This window comes from Anabrus simplex, chromosome 10 (genome assembly GCF_040414725.1).
Source record: "Anabrus simplex isolate iqAnaSimp1 chromosome 10, ASM4041472v1, whole genome shotgun sequence".
Lineage (NCBI taxonomy): Eukaryota > Metazoa > Arthropoda > Insecta > Orthoptera > Tettigoniidae > Anabrus > Anabrus simplex.
The window spans coordinates 5,647,998-5,667,349 of NC_090274.1; the positions used below are offsets into that span (position 1 = coordinate 5,647,998).

The 19,352-nt window shown below is 40.5% G+C and overlaps 1 protein-coding gene across 1 annotated transcript; it reads right to left on the bottom strand.

Moving 5' to 3' along the window:
- Nucleotides 1–555: 555 nt before the first annotated feature.
- On the bottom strand, nt 556–16,250 carry LOC136882417 (60S ribosome subunit biogenesis protein NIP7 homolog). The gene is made up of 4 exons (XM_067155054.2): nt 16,106–16,250; nt 7,951–8,176; nt 6,540–6,680; nt 556–1,770 (listed from the first exon to the last, which is right to left on the bottom strand). The coding sequence occupies exons 1-4, from the start codon at nt 16,159–16,161 to the stop codon at nt 1,651–1,653; spliced, it is 543 nt and encodes a 180-aa protein (XP_067011155.2). The 5' UTR covers nt 16,162–16,250; the 3' UTR covers nt 556–1,650.
- Between the last annotated feature and the right edge of the window lie 3,102 nt (nt 16,251–19,352).

Below are 19,352 nucleotides of genomic sequence, written 5' to 3' on the forward strand. Positions count from 1 at the left end.
AAATACTATTTCAACACACCACTAGGAGCGCTTTATGTAAAGAAACAAAAGACGCTCACTGCCAAACGCGTTCAGAAATCTCACTGAAATGTGTTAATTTGTCTTTAACAATTGTTTCGTAACAAATGTTGGAAATGTGTTTGTGAAACAGGGCACTTTTAAACAAAGTGTTAAATTAATAACAATTGTTAGTTAACATTTGTTAAGTAAAATTTAACATACAGTTGAAGAAACCAGGCCTAAGTGTAAGACAGAAAGAAGTGTGTACTTATTAATAACAGTATCCTCCTGCTATTCGGCAAAACACTGCAAACCGTTTTTTATTGTTGTGGCAGAAAACCATAAGCAGACAAAATGAAAAATGTAAGTGGACAGATGAAACATCTCCGTCAGCCCAGGCAGGTCAGGGAAAGTTGCACAGTAACAGGAAAAGGCCTTGAATTCTCGAACTCTACAGGGTAAGTTACACCTTCTGGGAGCAGCCATTAGCTTCAAGAAAGTTCAATTTTGCTTGCCGATTAGCAGTGAGATTGCTGAATAACCCAGTTGGCCTGTGTGCTTGTATTTCTTATTCCAATGAGAAGAAATTTTTGTTTAGAGTGGTACAGTGAAGGGTAGCAAACATTTGTCGTGCAATAGCCTAGTTATAGATACGGAAAAGGTCTTGAAATTGCTTACTAATGAAGATAACATTTAAATCGTTCAAGAAGTGGGACTAGCATCTGCATCTTTAAGTGCAACTCACATTTTCGACTTGAGTCGATCAATGTTTTGTCGCGTTCAGAATGATGGCCAAGGTCGTTTTCTTGCACATAGCTGAGTGTAAGTTCCAAATAATTCGTGGTTGATAAGTATGACCAGAAAACTATGCTTAATACCCCAGTGGTCTGAAATAGAAGGCTTCAACTAACATTTGTTTTAGAAAGGTTGCTAGTTTTATGGTCCCAAAAACAAATGTTTTCATGTTTGTTTTCTCGTGTTTTGTCACACCTTTTAATACTCTCCTCTCATCTTTAGAAGTGGTAGCTGTAGCTTTCAGTGTACTTACACATACAAGTCATAAAATGAACTCTCATTGCAGAAAACAAAAAACCGTAGTGTTTCCATATCCCTGTTGGATAGTTTTTATTTGCGTATTCAATAGTACATTATATCATTTGAAACATTCTCTTTCCTCGTCCCCTGCAGAAATGTCTTATTAAGGTATTGTGTATTCGCATACTGTACATACAGTATTACTCGGATATGTTTTGTAAAGTCTAAAATTCTGTTTTCTGTTGTAAAAATATAATTTTTGATATAAAGTGTTTTATGTAACTTGAATATATTATATAACTGTTGGTATATTATAACAGTGCATACGGAAGGTCATAGTTATCTAACTGCTTTGACCCGCAAGCTATTTTTCACCATAATTATCATACTGCCATTGATTTTCCAGCAAAATGCATATCACTGTTAATTTAGGATGTATCAGTTGATCATTCACCAAGTTTCATTTTGTTGGGTCCACCTCAAACAGTTTCCTTGTAAGAAAGTTAAACCATGCCTTCCTTCTTTATCAGTACCAGGAACTGTGAATAAGATTTTTTTAAATTTTTTTTTTACAAAGAAACTTTATTTTCCTTAATAACTAACAAGTGAAGTGTTTTAGGTGAGAGTATCTTCCGATCTGATGTATTCACCTATATCTGCTATATGGTAACACACTACCGTCAAGGGATCAGTGTGTTTGCACTCTGTAGTTGACTTGGCAGCAACACCCAGTCCCTATGGAAAGACAGAATAAAACTTTGTTACCAAGAAATATAACACTAAACTAGGAAATTTTTGCAAGTCCAGATTTAAAACATAAATCACTTCCCAAAGGCTCAATGTCGAGACCATCCAACTAATGCCTCTGAACACTAAGATAACCTTCAAAACAATACTAAAACAACTTAGTTATGCGATATGAAGCTACTCATAGTAGGGTTGGGCAGACCGGAACATTCACTTGTTCCGCAACATTAGGAACTTGAGGCGGAGTGTTTCGGTACAGAGTGCCGAGACACGGGACACAGGACTGTAACTGCGTCCTAGAGAGAACTTCGAGAGGCAACAGGACATGCTCCGCTTCAGCTGGAATGTGCCTGAACCGAATGTGCTGTGCCAAGGCCGCACTAGATAGATTAGTTGGCCTTGGCTGTCTGCCTGTCGATACCGGCTGTGTGCCGCCCTGTGTTGGAGTGTCAACATTTTTTCATCCAGTTATATCTTTAATTCCAAAGCGATGACCCGTAGTTTTCTTGGGCTTAAAAGTTTCCATAAAGTCCAAATTAATTTTTAACGTCAATCCCCGAGAAAGTGTTGAGGGAAATTTTCGAGATATTGAAGAAAGTAAATGGAAGTTGAGAGGGAAGGAATTCGAAGTGCAGAGAGCACATTGGGACGCAGGCGAAGCAGCTAAAGCAGATTTTTGTAATTCACACAAATCATTGCACCATCGCAAGTTGACAGACAGGGCAGGTCAGAGCAGAGCAGGCCGGTTCTGCACCTACTTCCGCCTACCACAGTTTCCTGCGCACGTGTCACGCAGTTAGTTAAGAAATGGAGGAGAAAATTACCACAGCCATTCAGTCTCACCATGTTTTGTAGGTACTATGTGAATCATGTGGACTGCAATGCAGTATGTACGTATATATGTATGTATGTTCGTGAGAAAATGGCTGAACAGAATTTAATGAAAATCGGTATGTAAATTCGGGGAATAAGGCACTACAGTCTAGGCTATAAATCATTTTATTCACGCTGCGTAACAAGGTAGTTTAGAGAAAGGCCTAAAATGTAATCCACCGAGCAAGTGGCCGTGCAGTTAGGGTCGCGCCTCTGTGAGCTTGCATTCGGGAGATAGTGGGTTCGAACCCCACTGTCGGCAACCGTGAAGATGGTTTTCTGTGCTTTCCCATTTTCACACCAGGCTAATGCTGGGGGGGGGGGCTGTACCTTAATTAAGGCCTCGGTCGCTTCCTTCCCATTCCTAGCCCTTTCCTATTCCATCGTTGCCATAAGACCTATCTGTGTCGGTGTGACGTAAAAAATATAAAAAATAGTCATGAATTAAATTCTTTGCTTAGTCCATATGAACGCCGAACATCGGTAACATAGAAATATTGTTCAGTCTTGTAAACTGGCGAAGGTGGTTGTTTTTATTGCGATTGTCTTAAGCTGAATAACCGCGTTGCCATCAGCACAAGGGAAATTGTGAAGATGACTAACAAAATGAGAAAAATCGCGAATGCTTGAAGAAAAAGAAAAAAGAGCCTCTTTATACTGGATGCCCCAGTATCACAGAGTCTAAAGAAAACATGTTATTTCTGAAAACCGACGAGACCCTGCGTGGCAATGTGCGCTCACGTCCACTTCGTAATTTCGTAAGCTTCGCGCTGTTCTGCTCTGCTCTTCCCTGCTCTGCGGCCAACTGCTTCTCAATGTGCGCCCGGCCTAAAGTACAACTATGTATTCATCCAGTTATATTTTTAATTCCAAAGCGACGACCCATATTTTTCTTGGGCTTAAAAGTTTCCTTAAAGTCCAAATTAATGTTTAACGTCAATCCCCGAGAAAGTGTTGAGGGAAATTTTCGAGATATTAATTACTCACAATACAGGCCAATACATTCAACTGGTGAAAATATTCTTGAATTGGTTACTTTTAAACACCTGCACTGGCACTGTAACCGTGTTATGTGTATTTTATATTGACTGGAAAAATCTTAACCTAAAAGCAGCCTTTAACGTGATTATTGGGCGCGAATTTCAGTGTTCCGACTGTTTGTTCACGTTCCCTGCAGCTTTATGCTGGACCATGGCCATAACTACACACAGGCACACACCACACAGCACGTTCCGTACAGGCACACTCCCAGTTCCCACTGGCGCGGAGCATGTAATGTTGCCTCTCGAAGTTCTCTCTACACTGCGCAGTTACAGTCCCGCGTCCCGTGCGCCCGCTGCAGAGTTCAGCTAGTAGGCGAAGGGCAGTGCATAGTGGCGCTTCTGATGGGACAGCGAGTCAGTGTCTCCAGCTCTCTTGAGAATGTTTCGGAACAATTGACACTCGGTGTTCTGGAACAGCGGAACATAACTGTGCACCGGCACCTTGTGCCGAAACAGGGACATAGTGCCAAACCCTAACTCATAGCTTTTAATATACGAGGGCAAGTCAATACGTATCTACAATTTTGCTCTAATTATCTTTAGGTTGGCTGTATGGCATTGTGTGCTCACCAACCGTTAGATGGCACCGTTGTCAGATCAGTACAGCTCGCGCTGTTGCGACGTAAAGATGACCGCGCCACTGTTTGTTTGCACCAAGGAAGAACAGCGTTCCTTAATCCGTTTTTTTGTGGTCTGAGAATATACTGGGAGCGGAAATTCATAGAAGACTTTCAGCACAATACGGGGACAATGTTTTGTCACAGCAAAGTGTTTAGAAAGATCCAGGTGTCCATCTGCGCCCGTTGTAACTGATGCCCATATTGAACAAGTGCGTGATATAATCCTGAATAACAGACGAGTGACTGTTGAGGACGTGGCATACTGTATGCACATTAGCCATGGTTCTGCTACGTCGCAACAGCGCAAGCTGCACTGATCTCATAATGCTCTGAAACCTACCACAGACGTAGCGGCTGGTGAGCACACAACACCATAGAGCCAACCTAAAGACAATCAGAGCAAGATTGCAGATACTTATTGACCTGCCATCAGCTGCAGGTGGCTGAATAACAATATTAGATTAGCCCTACATGAGATAGCATGAAGTTACATAAGAGTATTTTTCTTTATTCATCTCAGAAGCACCAGTTAAATACAACACGGATGAGGAACAGTAAGAAATGAAATATGAAAATTAAGATATAGTACAGTAAAATATTAATAAAAATACAGTATTCAAACTATTCCAAATCAAACATTATAAATTCACGACAGCGAGACACAAGTCAATTCAAGCATTCAAAAAAAGTCTGGTCGTCAGTTTTTTTTTTTTTTTTTTTTTTTTTTTTTCCCTAGTGGCTTTACGTCGCGCCGACACAGATAGGTCTTATGGCGACGATGGTCTAGGAGTTGGAAGGAAGCGGCCATGGCCTTAATTAAGGTACAGCCCCAGCATTTGCCTTGTGTGAAAATGGGAAACCACGGAAAACCATCTTCAGGGCTGCTGACAGTGGGGTTTCAGGTATTAAATGACCTGTGCCCAATAGCAGGCGATGTCAACAGGATAAGGGTTGGCAAGTATGTAATCTTCCTTTGTGCAGGTTGTTTGACAGAAAAGTCACTGGTAAAAGTGTTGAACTGCCTGTACAGTCGCAGAGGGGAGAGTTTCTTGAAAGCCCCCATTTCTACAGGTTCAGCTTGGTTCTGCCGACTGCAGTTCGTAGTCTGGTGAGCGTCTTCCATGTAGCCCAGTCCTCCTCGTGGCCAGGAAGGAGACTTTCTATTGGCGTTATCCAGTTGGAGTGATGACCAGTTCTTTCCTTCCACATGTTTGTTCTTGCAGTATCGACATTCATGTCGAGATGGACTGCTGTGGGTAAAAATAAGTTACAGAAAATATATAGACATAAAACAATTTTAATTACTAGACTGCATGCCAAAAGCCTGGATTAAATTCGAAATCTCTCTGCAGTGCTCATGGAGCGAGGGCATATGATGCTGTTGATAGTGATTCGTCCGTCAGATGGAGACGTCAAGCCTTGAGAAGACCCCTGGGTGCTATTTGACAGCAGTAGGCTACGTGCCGACACTGGGTTCCACCCTCTCCCTTCCTACTATCATATGTCACATCATTCATTTCATCTCGTTAACTCCTCTGATGAGGTTAATGTCAGGAAGGGCATCGGGTCATAAAAACCCGCTACGAAGATTCATCTCACTTCATACCTGACAGCGTACAGAAACAGGCCAAGGGTTGGACATACATACATTATAATTAAAGTTTTGGTTTAATGATAATTACAAATTAATGGAGGAAAGTTATGAACTATGTACATTTAATTTTGCTATTAAAGTACAGATCTGGAATTACGTTATCGTCAAGACTGAATTGTAAGCGACAGCACACTCGGAACTAATGCACACCTCGTGCCGACATCTTTGAGTGGTTAGCGCAAGTATGTCTATCATTTCAATTCACTCTTCTTCCCTACCATCCACGCCCCCTCTATCTGACCCTATCTCTGTCACAAAATACTACTCACTGCGTATGACTTGCGTCGTGTCTACATATCAGTCTCACTCATCATTCCGTTTGGGTCCAGTCTTAGATCGAAAGTTTAATTTTGATGTGAAAAGTCATTTTCCTGTATGCTGTGAGTAACCTGAAGAAGTGAATTTGTCATTTTTAGAAAGATAGGAACACATGGTCAGTCGGTGAGGGGAAAAACAAACATGAAAACACAGGGGACAGTTTTCACATAGATACACTCTCCTCACCAATCCAATTCTTCTGCATCTATTTCTTCTCAGTCACTTGTTTGTTTTGAATACAGTACTTACCAATGGAAGGTCACTCATGGAGAGGACGACAACTCCTTGATACTTGGGTGTACTTTCTGTTATCCTGCCCAACCCTGACTTCAAGACGTGGTGTCCATACAGGAACTGCTGCTCCGCTGAGGGTTTCAACCATATTTTGTACTGCAAAAGAGAGTTTCAGTGTTGATCTAATGTGCAATCCCACCAGAAAAGTCAAATATCCTTAAGAATACTGAAGGTGAGAGAAACACCTTCATGGCCTATGGAATATACTTCCCTTTTTAATCTAGTGATCTCCTTTTACCTACGTTAAGTACTCCAAAAGAATAACCCTTGCTGTGGCCCACTCTGTCAAACTTCCATAACTTTCATTTTTATGCATGGTTTTAATCATAATTCAACAACTTCTGAGGTGTGTGTCAAGTTGACATTATGACGTGGCGGACAATACTAAATTTCTGCTGTCCTTTATGTATGTTCATATCAGACCTATAGGAATTAGAGAGAAGTTTTTGAAGGCTTTCGTCTGGAGCACGGCAGTGTATGGACAATAACTAGCTCAGAGCTTTTGAAATGTAGTATTACAAAAGAATGCTGAAGTGAGATGGGTAGATCGAATCACAAATTAAGAGATACTGAATCAAACTCGTGAGACGAGCATGATTTGCCAAAATTTGACAGGACACATCTTAAGACACCCTGGGCTCTTTCACATAGTTTTATTGAGGGAAGTGTAGGCAGTAAGAATGGTAGGGGTACACCAAACAGATTAGAGTAGATGTAGTAGTAATGTAGAAATGAAATGGTTAGCACAGGATAGGGTGGCATGTAGGGCTGCATCATACACGTCTATGGACTGCTGACCTGCCAACCTGAGCCCAATATATGGAAGGCCCTCTGCCTGTCACAAACTAGCACAAAGAGCAAGTCATAGAGGAGGTACCACCTCTTTAAAAAAAAAACCTTTTAAGGGCACCATGCCAGGGTTACGGTCAAGTCCTTAACGGCAGCTTCTGCAGAGGACACCTTCAATACAACTGATGGATGATGCATTCCAGTACTCAATATCCTCCCTTGTAGTTGAAGTAGGGGTCTACAAATAACCCTAACTATGTTAGGCACAGGAAGTCACCAGACCAGGAGAAAGACAGATTGCTTTAAACAATGGTTGAACAAGCCTTGGGAGGAGGCGTGTTCGTTCCCACAGCTGGGCTCCAGGAGTGGAGAATCTATGATGATGATGATGTAGGCCTGTTGTCCACATTCTCTTCCCTATCTTCGTGTCTCTTGTGTCTAATATAAACAAACCTTCAACACCCAGTCAAAGTCCAAAATGTCAATACATATCTGTTATTTTGAGATAAATCTATTCATTGTTTTACCTGTATCTTACAAATAGCCAGTAAAGTTGGGAAAGAGGACTGAATATTACCTGAGCATATGGAGCCAGATAGTTCAGTGCAGTGACGTGAAGTCGAAATTTCCCAGACTTGGTGAATTTCCCAAAACATGTCCCTGCACTCATCAAATGGTCCGGGCCAACATTCGATGCTAAACTCAGTATCTTCTCAGAGATGTAATAAACCCGATTGTGATCTTCTCTAAAGCAGTATGTGCCATCAGGACGGTCAATTAATAGTTTGACATTTGCTCCAATACTGAAAAATAAGAAACGCGAAATATTATTATTAACTGCTTCAAAAGTGAGTGATTTAGAATTATGTGGCTAGATGCAGCTGGCAAGCAGTAGTCTTAGAGACTGGCCACTCAGACTGTTATATACAGTACATCTTCAGTCTAGACTATTATGTGTTTAGCTGTTCAGTCTGCACTCCTCTGTGAACCTCAGATGACGAGGCAGGCCTACTACATCATCTGTGGCCTTTAGCGTGGATGAATCCCATTTGCCGACCACAGGCTGTTATCTTTCTCATTGTACCTTCAGTATTTAAGGTTCTATGAACAGCTAAGAAATGTGGCTGTCCTACCCTCATGTGTGTTACCGCCTGTACTGTTATCTTTTGTTTAGTTGATGTGTTTACATGCTTTTCAGTTCCCTACAGCTTGGAGTAGTGAATATGACCGCATTCAGAATCTGCTTGAAAGTGTTTTAAAAAGAGGATGAGAAGTAAGCGAAAGTTATATGAAGAGACTGCAGATGATGATAATTTAACTGAGGCTGACAGCTATCTGCCCTAAAGAGGCGATGAGATTACGGTTTATTCAGCACAGCCACAACAAAAACCTGTGAGGAAAGATTAAGATGACTGCATGGCGGGGAAAACAACGCAGTCTTTCGTTCGTTCATTCATTCATCAGAAACTGTAAAACAACTGAAACGCTTCAGAATAAGTATCACGATCATCTTCTTCCAACAAAGCTTTCAGTTCTAGATTATATGTATAATGTGTTATAACACACAAAACAAATTATTATGTCTGATTAAAGTAGAAAAAAATGGGTGGATGATGTTATGAGTTTTGACGCTAATAAGGATCCTTCTCTACATTCTAATACTACAGGTTCGAAAGCCCAATATTCAATAGTACTGGAGCAAAAGGAAGTTGTAACTACACTGACGTCACGCCAACTTCGATCTCACTCTCTCCTTACTCTCTTATTCTGCGCTCAGCACACTGAAGGACGGTGGTTTTACATAGCTGCCAACATAACAAATTCAAAATGACTCTTAGTCATGATGCTTCTATGGAGGTCAAATGCCCCGCTAAAAGACCCCATATGGTTACTGTTGGTGACAGGTTAGGTTCTGGTTTACCAGAAAGCACTGTTGGTGACAGAGTTAGGCTACAGTTTGGTTAGGTCATACAGCGATCTAATATTTATTACCATTACTGGCATTTGAAGGTTAGGTTAGTATTTGTGACAGCAATACTGGTGATTGTGAATCATGAGGTTCTGAAAGCCTTTTGTGTATCAAAATCATAAAACGAACCAATTGTGTCAAAGGTTGTATGTTTTATCATCTTCTTTGACACTAAGAGGTTTGTGCCTTCTAAAATCACTCGAGGGAAGAGGGTTGGTTATGGATAATCCTTACGTGTGCGTGGACCAGTTTCCTAACTGGTTTTATCTCTTCATGTTACCTGATTGGTTGTATTTTATGATTTTGATAGTTAATTTTGATTACTGGTTTTTCTAACCATTGTTACCTTCAATGGGACTGTGTGGAGGAACATGAGAATTTTTGGTGTGATATCTGCTTTTAAGAAAAAGATTGTCTCCTGTGTTAATCATGTCTATTTACCTTCATGAATTCGCACATGCATATCTGAGGTTTGGGAAGGTAGAAGGCAGGTTTAAAATCTGAGGATTACCTTTCCAAAACAAGTGAGGTGTGCAGTGCTGCGGTTAGTGAGGGAGCAGGCAAAAGCAAAGTGAGTAGAGAGTGGAACTCAAGCTGTCATATGAGGAGAAGTCAACGTTCAATAAGCCTCGTGCTGGGAGTATGGCCACATTTTAAAGTCCTGATAATGTTTCATGGCACAGATTGTGTGAGGTAAGGAGTGAAGTCAGTTTTATTAGGGTGCCAGTTACAGAGCAACACTGCATATCCTGAAGTATTATAAAGTTTATCATACTGGCAAGTATAAATCCTCTACACGCTATTATGTGATAGTGTGGGGTAGAGCTTCAAACTAATAAGTCACAAGATTTAAATTTGGTTTCTGAGTAAACTCAGCGGTATTTTAAATACAAGTGCTGCCACAATCCTCCATTTTTAACTAACACTGTGGCCTTGGTCTCACCACCATCTTGAAATGGACATGTATGCAACCAAAACAGCATAAAATCAAATTGCCTGTGCTCAGTAACTGAGACCATAATATTATTATGAGACCCATCCTGAAGTGTTTTGAAGTTTATCACACATCTTTATTCTGATGCATCATTATTGGCAAGTATAATTCCTCTATGTGCTATACTAAAAAAAAAGTATGAAAAAATCCCTACCATGTAATGATTGATCTTTGATGGTTTTGTGTCAGTGTGCACTGTAGTGCAGGGTATAATGGATACAAACTAATAGAATGCAATTTCAAAGTAAACAGAAAGAGCCATGTTTAAGGAACGAAAATGCAGAACCACCATAGGAAAAAGCTATCCTGTGCATTAAGAAACGCATCTTACAGCTTCATTCAGCATCAGATACCATCCAAAAAGAAGGACCACAGTTGCTGCTTGAACTATTCCAGCACCACAACCTTCAGTTTATTGTTGTGCCTTTTAGATTTTTCTTGGAGATGTCCAAACAAATGGAAATTGTAACATGATGGGTGGTTGATCAAGAACCTCCCACAATTTATTCACTGATGCCTCTTGCACGATTCAGGGTCACTCCCTTCTGAAGACCTGCTGCAAACTCTTCAATGAGAACGCCTCACTGAAACCTGGCAGTTAGGTGTTGAAGTAAGACACTGGAAGCCAAACTATAAAAGTGAAAACGCTGTTGTTATCTCTCTCCCTTCACTATAAACAACTTTGATTTTAGCACTTGCCATCACTTAGCACAAGGAGATAATATACTTTCAATTGTATAAAAAATATTCCAACAAAGACATCAGCAAAAATCTTGCACTCAGTACAGTGCAACACTCAGCTTACGAGAACCAGCAGCACTAGCTGTTTACGCCTTGGTGTTGTCAAGCCGTGCGCAGTGACAGACAAAGCACGGAGCTACAAAACTTCGATGTTGGCTTAATGGAAACTTCTCCCGTGAGAGCTAGGCGAGAACTGATGTGCGGTCACTATTCGGCAATATTGGTCAATCTTCACTTCGATTGGCTCGCGGCCAGACACTCCCCTCTACAGATTAGAAAGCTATTGGTCTTGCATGACTAGAGATGGAAGGTCAAGAAGGAATTATTCGAAGTACGCATTTCTTGTGGGGTTTCACTTGGAGTTGCTGAGCTCTACTGCTGTATTCTTTACACTCCAGTAATTTTGGTCCATTTTTGTAAATAATAAAATATTTTTAAAATTACATATGAGATATTCTGCTTTCTCTGTCGTGCAGTGGTGTGCCTGGAGGCCCTGGGTTTGATTCCTAGCCAGTCCAGGTATTTTACTTCTGCATTGAGGGATGGGGGAGGTTCACTCGGCTTCATCACACAACTGAGGAGCTGTTGATAAGAGATGCTGCCGAAGCCAAACAGTATGGCTGACGATAGCACTTTTTGACCTGCAGGCAAGGCCCAAATAGAAATTTGCACCACATGTTTGAGATGTCTGGCCATGGTTACCTGCTACGGGATTGAGACAGACCATACAGCCAGCAACTCAGCGCCGAGTGTTAGAGGGCGGAAAATAACCTGACACTCTGAAGGGGCTTCGGGTGGACACACGCACGCATACCAGTGGAGGAAATACCTCTGAAATCCAGCAAGCAGTGTCTCTTCTCCAGTTTAAGGGTGGCGTCATTGAAACCTGGCAGTTAGCGGTATAGTGCACTTCAGTGTGGTAACTCACCATAACAATAGCCTATATGAAGCATCAAAGTGAATCACAACAAGGTCAGAGATCCGCTGCCTGACACAGGAGCTCCCTTGACCAGGTGACGGAAGAAGAAGGTTGTTGCTTTCTTAATGGTTATGAATTTCATGTTTTTGGTCCGTATTGACCCATCTAGGGGTCGAAACTAGCACCGTGTAATTTATAATTTTGTGAATATATTTTAGTATTGAAAAGGTGGAAACGTTTACGTTGTTATTATTATTACTTATATATTGTTGCTTTCTGGCAATGACCTCATCTGTTGCACCCACATACACCAGCTATAGAAGGTCAACAGTTTATTGATGTTATGCCCAAAATATAAACCCTTAATCCTTCACTGTTGTCTTTGACACATATTTCTGACCATGCACAACATGCATGTGGCAATGAATTTCACTTGGAATCACATAGATCTTGTTTTGATAAATTTGGATTTGCTACCATTTTTGCTGACTGCCCATACAGGCAAACAACATACATCATCCCCCCACCCACAACAGTCACTGATGTTCACCCAGCAGAACAAGTTATAGGGGCCTGGGTGGTTTTGTTTGATACTCCCTTGTATTATTACCAAATTCTTACTAACAAATAGCAGTAACTAGTCTGCATGATCTGACATTTCCTTATACTGCATTTCTTGCTAGATACAAGGTGTATCAAACTTCAATACTCAACGTTGTACGACCATGGGTCTGAAATGAATTACCGACTGGCAAAATCAGAAACTGTATACGGTACTTCAAGTGTATAACTTAATATCACTCATTCTTCAAACACAAATCATCTATATTACATATTCTGTTAAACATGCCATTATATCAAAATGTCTGTACTCTGGAAACACCCAGAACGTTTCCATTCATATAGTGCAGAGCTGGAGGGTGTATTGGCTGCGTTCTCTCTAAAGCACATGCCTGGAGTACAGCAGGCAGTGGCGCGTTGTTGCAAAGTGTGCACTGAAGCAGGACGACGCACGTTTGAACAATTTAAATTGGCTTGTAATAGTCTCTTGTTGACACATATTAATGGAATGGAGATGGCCTGTGGTTGGCTATTCGCATACCTGGCACAAACAACATTCAGCTCCGGCTACTTGTAGGCCTACTACACGCTGTTCGCCGCAGAATGTGAGGACAACTCTCTTGAGATCTCTCGGGAGAACTAAGTGCTAGTCTCGAGAAATCTTGGGACCCCATCTCAGTGGTTATCTGTTCTTGTCTCTCCTCTGATATACCGTCCCTTGTATAATCGTAACATTTCCACTATTGCTACAACACTGTAGCCTACCTGGTGTTGCAATTTCACTCCATTAACAATAAAAGAAACTTTTCCCTTTCCAAAAAGCTAATGATCATAAATAAATAAATGAAATCAAATGTTGATAACGAACGATTTATTTCGAGCATCTTTGGCAACCAGAGCCTACGATAACGGCTAATGTGCCACCACTGACGGTACATTTTCTATTTATACAAATCCACAGCGACCAAGGCCTACGGTAATGACATTTTGTCGCGTTCCGTTACACAAATTTTCGGATTACCCCCACCCCACATATTCATGTCAGAATTTTTCCTCTTTCATGGCCTTTTCTCAAATCCTTGCAATAATGTGGCTTAAGCCCAATTTTACAGCCTGATGCCCTTCCATACGCCATTGCTATATGGAGAGATATGTTCAAAACGATCAGCTCCTGAGCTGTAGGAATAGTCTGAGATGGGGTCCCGAGATTTCTGGAGACTAGCTCAAGCACCTAGTTCCCTAATTCTTGCGAGAGATCTCAAGACAGTTGTCCCCACATTCTGCGGCGAGCAGCGTGTCATAGGCCTACAAGTAGCTGGAGCTGAATGTTGTTTGTGCCGGGTATGCGAATAGCCAACCACAGGCCATCTCCATTCCGTTAATATGTGTCAACAAGAGACTAGGCCGTTAATTTCTAATGAGATCTATTATTGACGCAATATAATATAACTATGATGGATACGCATTCTGGCATTGTATGCAGCGGTACGTACACGAATGAGTAGGCCAAGTACAGAAACTGACGGCTAATGTAGGTGTACATCGCTATCAGACCCCACATTCAATATCCATTTGACGAATGCTTGCGTTTACCGGCATTATGGCGACGAAGGAAATAATTCCTTACAATATTATACAGTATTTGCATCATAATTAAGTACTTCCATACGCTGTCAACAACAGTTCTGGGGTATCCAGATAGGTGTTCATCCTATCTAGCGTTAACAAATTATACAGGGTTATCTGGCTAAGATGTCTACCTCAAATAACTCGTGAACCGATAGTGATATTCTGTTTTCACTTTCATTGATGGTATTAAGGGGTTCGTGATTGAACATGCAGTACTTTTCCAAGCATTTGACAAAATTTATCGGCACACACGCTTCCATATAAGAACGTTATTTTACTCAATAACTGCTGATGATATACTATCAAGCTTACACTCGTAATTACTAGGACTTTGCACAGATCGCAAGACAGGAGAATCGGTTTTGAGATTCTCACGAGTCTCGAAATCTGTGACGTCAGTCTCGAGCGACAGCATTGGCCATCATTAGAATTAACGAAACATGGTTAAAATCTCTGGCCCAGGCCTATCTGAACAGGCTACTACCTAAAACATCCCTTTTTTACTTCAGTTAATTGCAAGTAATTCTTGCAATTTTTACTTAAGTAGTTGCATTTTTTTAAACCTGAAGTAAAAAAAGAGGCCTACAGAAAGATTCTACAAAATAACATATGCTATTTTTTGTTTAATTATGATTAAAGATGATTTTGACCTTCTTCTTTTCTTCATGGGGCCTCTAAATATTAGTTCCTAATTAGCGTCAACCTCTAAGATCATTTGCTACCATGTTTTTCCTTCATTCCCACCTAGATATACCTGCTCCCTTCACAAAGCTGCAGGTTGTTCTTATTGGGTCTTCTTGGATTTTTCCTCTCTCTTCACCTGGTAGTCCTGGAGTGGAGAGTCTGATTCTACCCAGCGACTCACATTCGAAAAGTATGTGGTCAGCTGATTCCTCTGCTTCATTGCATTTCCTACATATATTGTCTCTACTCCAATTCTATGTAGTTGTTTTTTCAGATGGCAGTGTCCTGTCAACAGTCCTACAACCCATCTTATATTTTCTCTTCTGAGTTTCAACAGTTCTTTAGTAAGCTTCTTGTTTGGTCCTTTTATCAGTTCCTTTGCTAGTCTGCATCCTGGAGTATTTTTCCAGTTTTCCATTTGTTTCTTTTGTACCCATTTTCCTATGTAGTGTCGGGCTTGTCCATAGGAAATCCTGCATACAGGTCTGGCCCTACAAAATATGTTTCTGCCCCTTTCCAGGCCAGTTTATCTGCCTTTTCATTTCCTTCTATACATGCATGCCCTATTTTGACATTAATGATAGATGTTAAAGATGAATTTAAAGGAACATACTGTTGCGTTTGCAGGTTTGTATTTTATTTCGCGTATTTTCGAAGGACGTGCTGCCACAACTTAGAAGTTGACAACAAGGACCTAATCGCCCTGACAACGTACTACTCAACCTACATTTACCACATTACAGCGATAGTCTACAATGGACGACGAGTGGCTAAGTGGTCTATGCATGTTAACTGTTCACAGGAAGAGCATGCAAAAAACACTAAATTCACAAACACTGTGACAAACAGATCTCGACAGTTGGTGTGATAGACTGCGGCCGGGTATTCAGTTACTATACTCGCCTACTGTAGAACCCATGAACAACATGTGTAGCTTGGTAACTCCACTCAGAAATTTCTGAGTCGTACTTCTCAGCGGCTCAACAACAGTGTTTCATAACAAACCGTACAACCCCATATATCACCACACATTTAAAAAAGAAGCGACACGAAACGTCTTTGTTCTGCTGAAGTAAAGACCTCCACCAAACAAGAAAAGCAATCGTACTCTTTTACTCTTGCCTGTTAACTCTCAATTCAAGTAATAATAAACGAAGAAAATGTTTTGCAAATCCTGATGTCACCATAACATTTACGTAGCATGATGAAGAAAGATTATTACAAAATCGACTTACAATTGTGTTAGCTTTTCAAACAATAGTTTTGTGCGTTCATCCGAAAGTTGCTTCATGGCCAGTTACTAAATACAAACACACTGCTAACCAAGAAACTAAGTAACACTTCTAAACAGCCGGTTCGTTTACATAACCCACGTGTATTGAAGCTACGAATGAATTGTTTGTAATCAGTGCTGCCAACGCAACTGAATGTGTCGATCAAAGAGGATATAAATGCAAAATGTTACTACAATGTTACTAAACTGTATCGGTTCTCAAAAGGTGTGCCGCGAAAAAAAAAAAAAAAAAAAAAAAAAAATAGAACATGTACAAACGGGGAACTTTATACAATGTTTTATCTGTGCTATCTGTAAATCTTCAAATATGTAATAGAAAGTTAATCATGCAGCTCAGTGGAAAATTTGGCGAAGTTTACTTTTTATTTATATTTTGCCAGGGAGTAAAGAAGTCCCTGTTTTTGCACAGTTATTCAATACAGGAAAGAAACACGAATAAACCACCCAAAAATAAATCTCTTCAGTTTCTTAATGTAATGCTGAAAATTATTCTTCACTAACGTACGTTATTGTAAACTCAACCAATCGATTAATCATCACTGATCTACATTTAGAACTGTCGCCCAGGTGGCAAATTCCCTATCATCGATTCAGTATTTTGATTTAGAAGCAGTCCCTTGGTCAGTAATACTCTTGTTTAACGCTAGTCTTTTCTTAAATGCTTTCAGACAAATTGGCAATGTATCTAACATTTCCTTTGATAAATTATTCTGATCCCTAATTTCTCTTCCTGAAAATGGATACCGGTACTGGCCATAATTTGTCATCTTGAATTCCAGTTTTATCTTTAAATTATGATCTTTCCTTACTTTAAAATCTCCACTCGAACGTATCCGTCTACTGTCATCCCACGCCATTTCTCCCACGACAGCTTGAACCATACTCTAATACACTGCGGTCTTATTAGAAGCTTCTACGCTCTCTCCTTTACATTCTTACTACAACCCTTGAATACCCCCATAAGTATATGAAGAAAGGTGTAACCTTTATTTAGGATCCCCTTAATGTGATTACCCAAATTGAGATCTTTCCTTATATTAACATCTAAGTACATACGTACAGCCATCCTCATGAGGTACTATCATCGCATCAACATTGTAATTGAAACTGTGAGAAATTCCTCCTCTCATCCTCTGGGTGGGGGACGCAGACGAAGAATACACCCACGGTATCCCCTGCCTGTCGTAAGAAGCGACTATAAGGGGCCACCAAGGGATGATCAAATTAGAACCATGAGACGACTTGTCATTAGTACCATCACGCAGGGAACACCACGGGTCGCTTTTACTTGCGTGTAGTTCCACAATGTTGCGTACCGGTACACAATATATTTTTGATCAGTAGCGACAGTGTGTGCTTCCGGCTGGGTTTTACAGTACATATGATTAGTACCACTATATGAGGAGCACCACGGGATAGTACGAGTGCCTGTGGTTAGTTCACTTACGTGAGGAACACCGTAGGTTTGCGTTGCCTGTAAATGGCGTCGCAATGTGAGAAACACCATAGGTCTGTGTTACATGTGCGCATTACATTACCTGTGAGGAGTATCATAATATGTGGAATGCCGCGAGTCGACGCTACTTTTGATTAGTACCGCAACATGAGGCAAATACCATGCTTCTACTTTCCTAACGATAAGTACCATTATCAGGGGCCGATGACCTGGAATTTGGACCCCTTTAAACAACAAGCATCATCATCACTAATTCCTCCTCTTGGTAAAACTTTCAGCAGGTATGGCGTTTCAACCCGTTTGCCATCACATCATTATCTGCTGTCCATCTCACAATATTGAACAGGAGAATGAACGTGTTACCTAGCCAGCGTACAGGACTCAAACACAAAACTGTTGAAAATTTCAGATTGCGGAACATGACCCGACGGCAGTTCATTTCCACTCAGTGGTCTGGCTGGCATTAAATTAATTTAATTTGCATTTGTAAATTCGTAACATTTTAGAAATTTTTATATGAAGTGGAACAACAATTTTAATGAATCGACTATTAATATTTTTACGCGAAACAAATTGTAAGGAACATAAGAAACTTTTAATTACATCATCGTTATTTGTTACGTAGAACTGTTCATTGTCAGACTTATTTTGACTTCATCACACTACATCAAGCGGCTCTTTCATTTGATGATGTTTGATTATGTTGATGATGTTACCGGTATATGAATGTAAATTTTATTCATGTTTTGTAACATTTAATAATTTTAACTTATTTCTGGACAGCTGAAGATAGCCTAATACGGCCGAAACGCATCCTGTTGTTCTAATGTTTTTACAACTATGATGATGATGATGATGATGATGATGGTAATGATGTTGGAAGATGCTGAAACCCCGTGTCTGTATATAGTCTACTCATTTCATACAGTACCAAGGGTGTCTATTGAAGACTTAACATCTCCATTCAACAGACATGGACAGGTCGCTATCAACAGCGTTATATGGCCTTACTTCATGTGAACAGTGTTGGAGAGGTTTGAAATTCAAACCAGGCCTTTAACACTCAGTCTAACGACGGCATCATTGCACTTGACCGACGTTACAGACATATTCACTTAAAAGCGCAATGAAGGCTCAAATTTGAAGGGTGCACACAAAATTATTTTATTTTTATATTTATTCATTCAGAAAAAGCAGCGGGAATTCCAGGAATCCATTGGCTCTACAGACTGCTCAACAAGATATGGGAGGAAAATACTATTCCTGAGGACTGGAAGATGGGCATCATTGTACCTCTGTTCAAGAAAGGAAGCCGACGAAAATGTACTAATTACCGTGGTATCACACTACTGTCTCATGTCCTGAAAATATTGGAAAAAATAATAGAGACCAGAATCAGAGATATTGTTGAACCAATTTTGGAAGAAGAGCAGTATGGTTTCAGACCAGGAAGGTAAACTACAGACCTTATATTTGCAATCAGGATGCTAATGGAAAAATACTGGGAGAAGAACAAGCCTTTATTTCTAATATTTTTGGAGATTGAGAAAGCATACGATAGTGTACCAAGGGAAAGAATTTGGCAATGCATGAAAGAACTTCAAGTGCGAGACAGCCTCATAGACAAAGTGAAAATGTTGTATAGTGGGAACAGAAGCTGTATTCAAGTAGGATGTGGTTTGTCGGACTGGTTTGAAACAAAGAGAGGAGTGCAGCAGGGCAGCTCATTGTC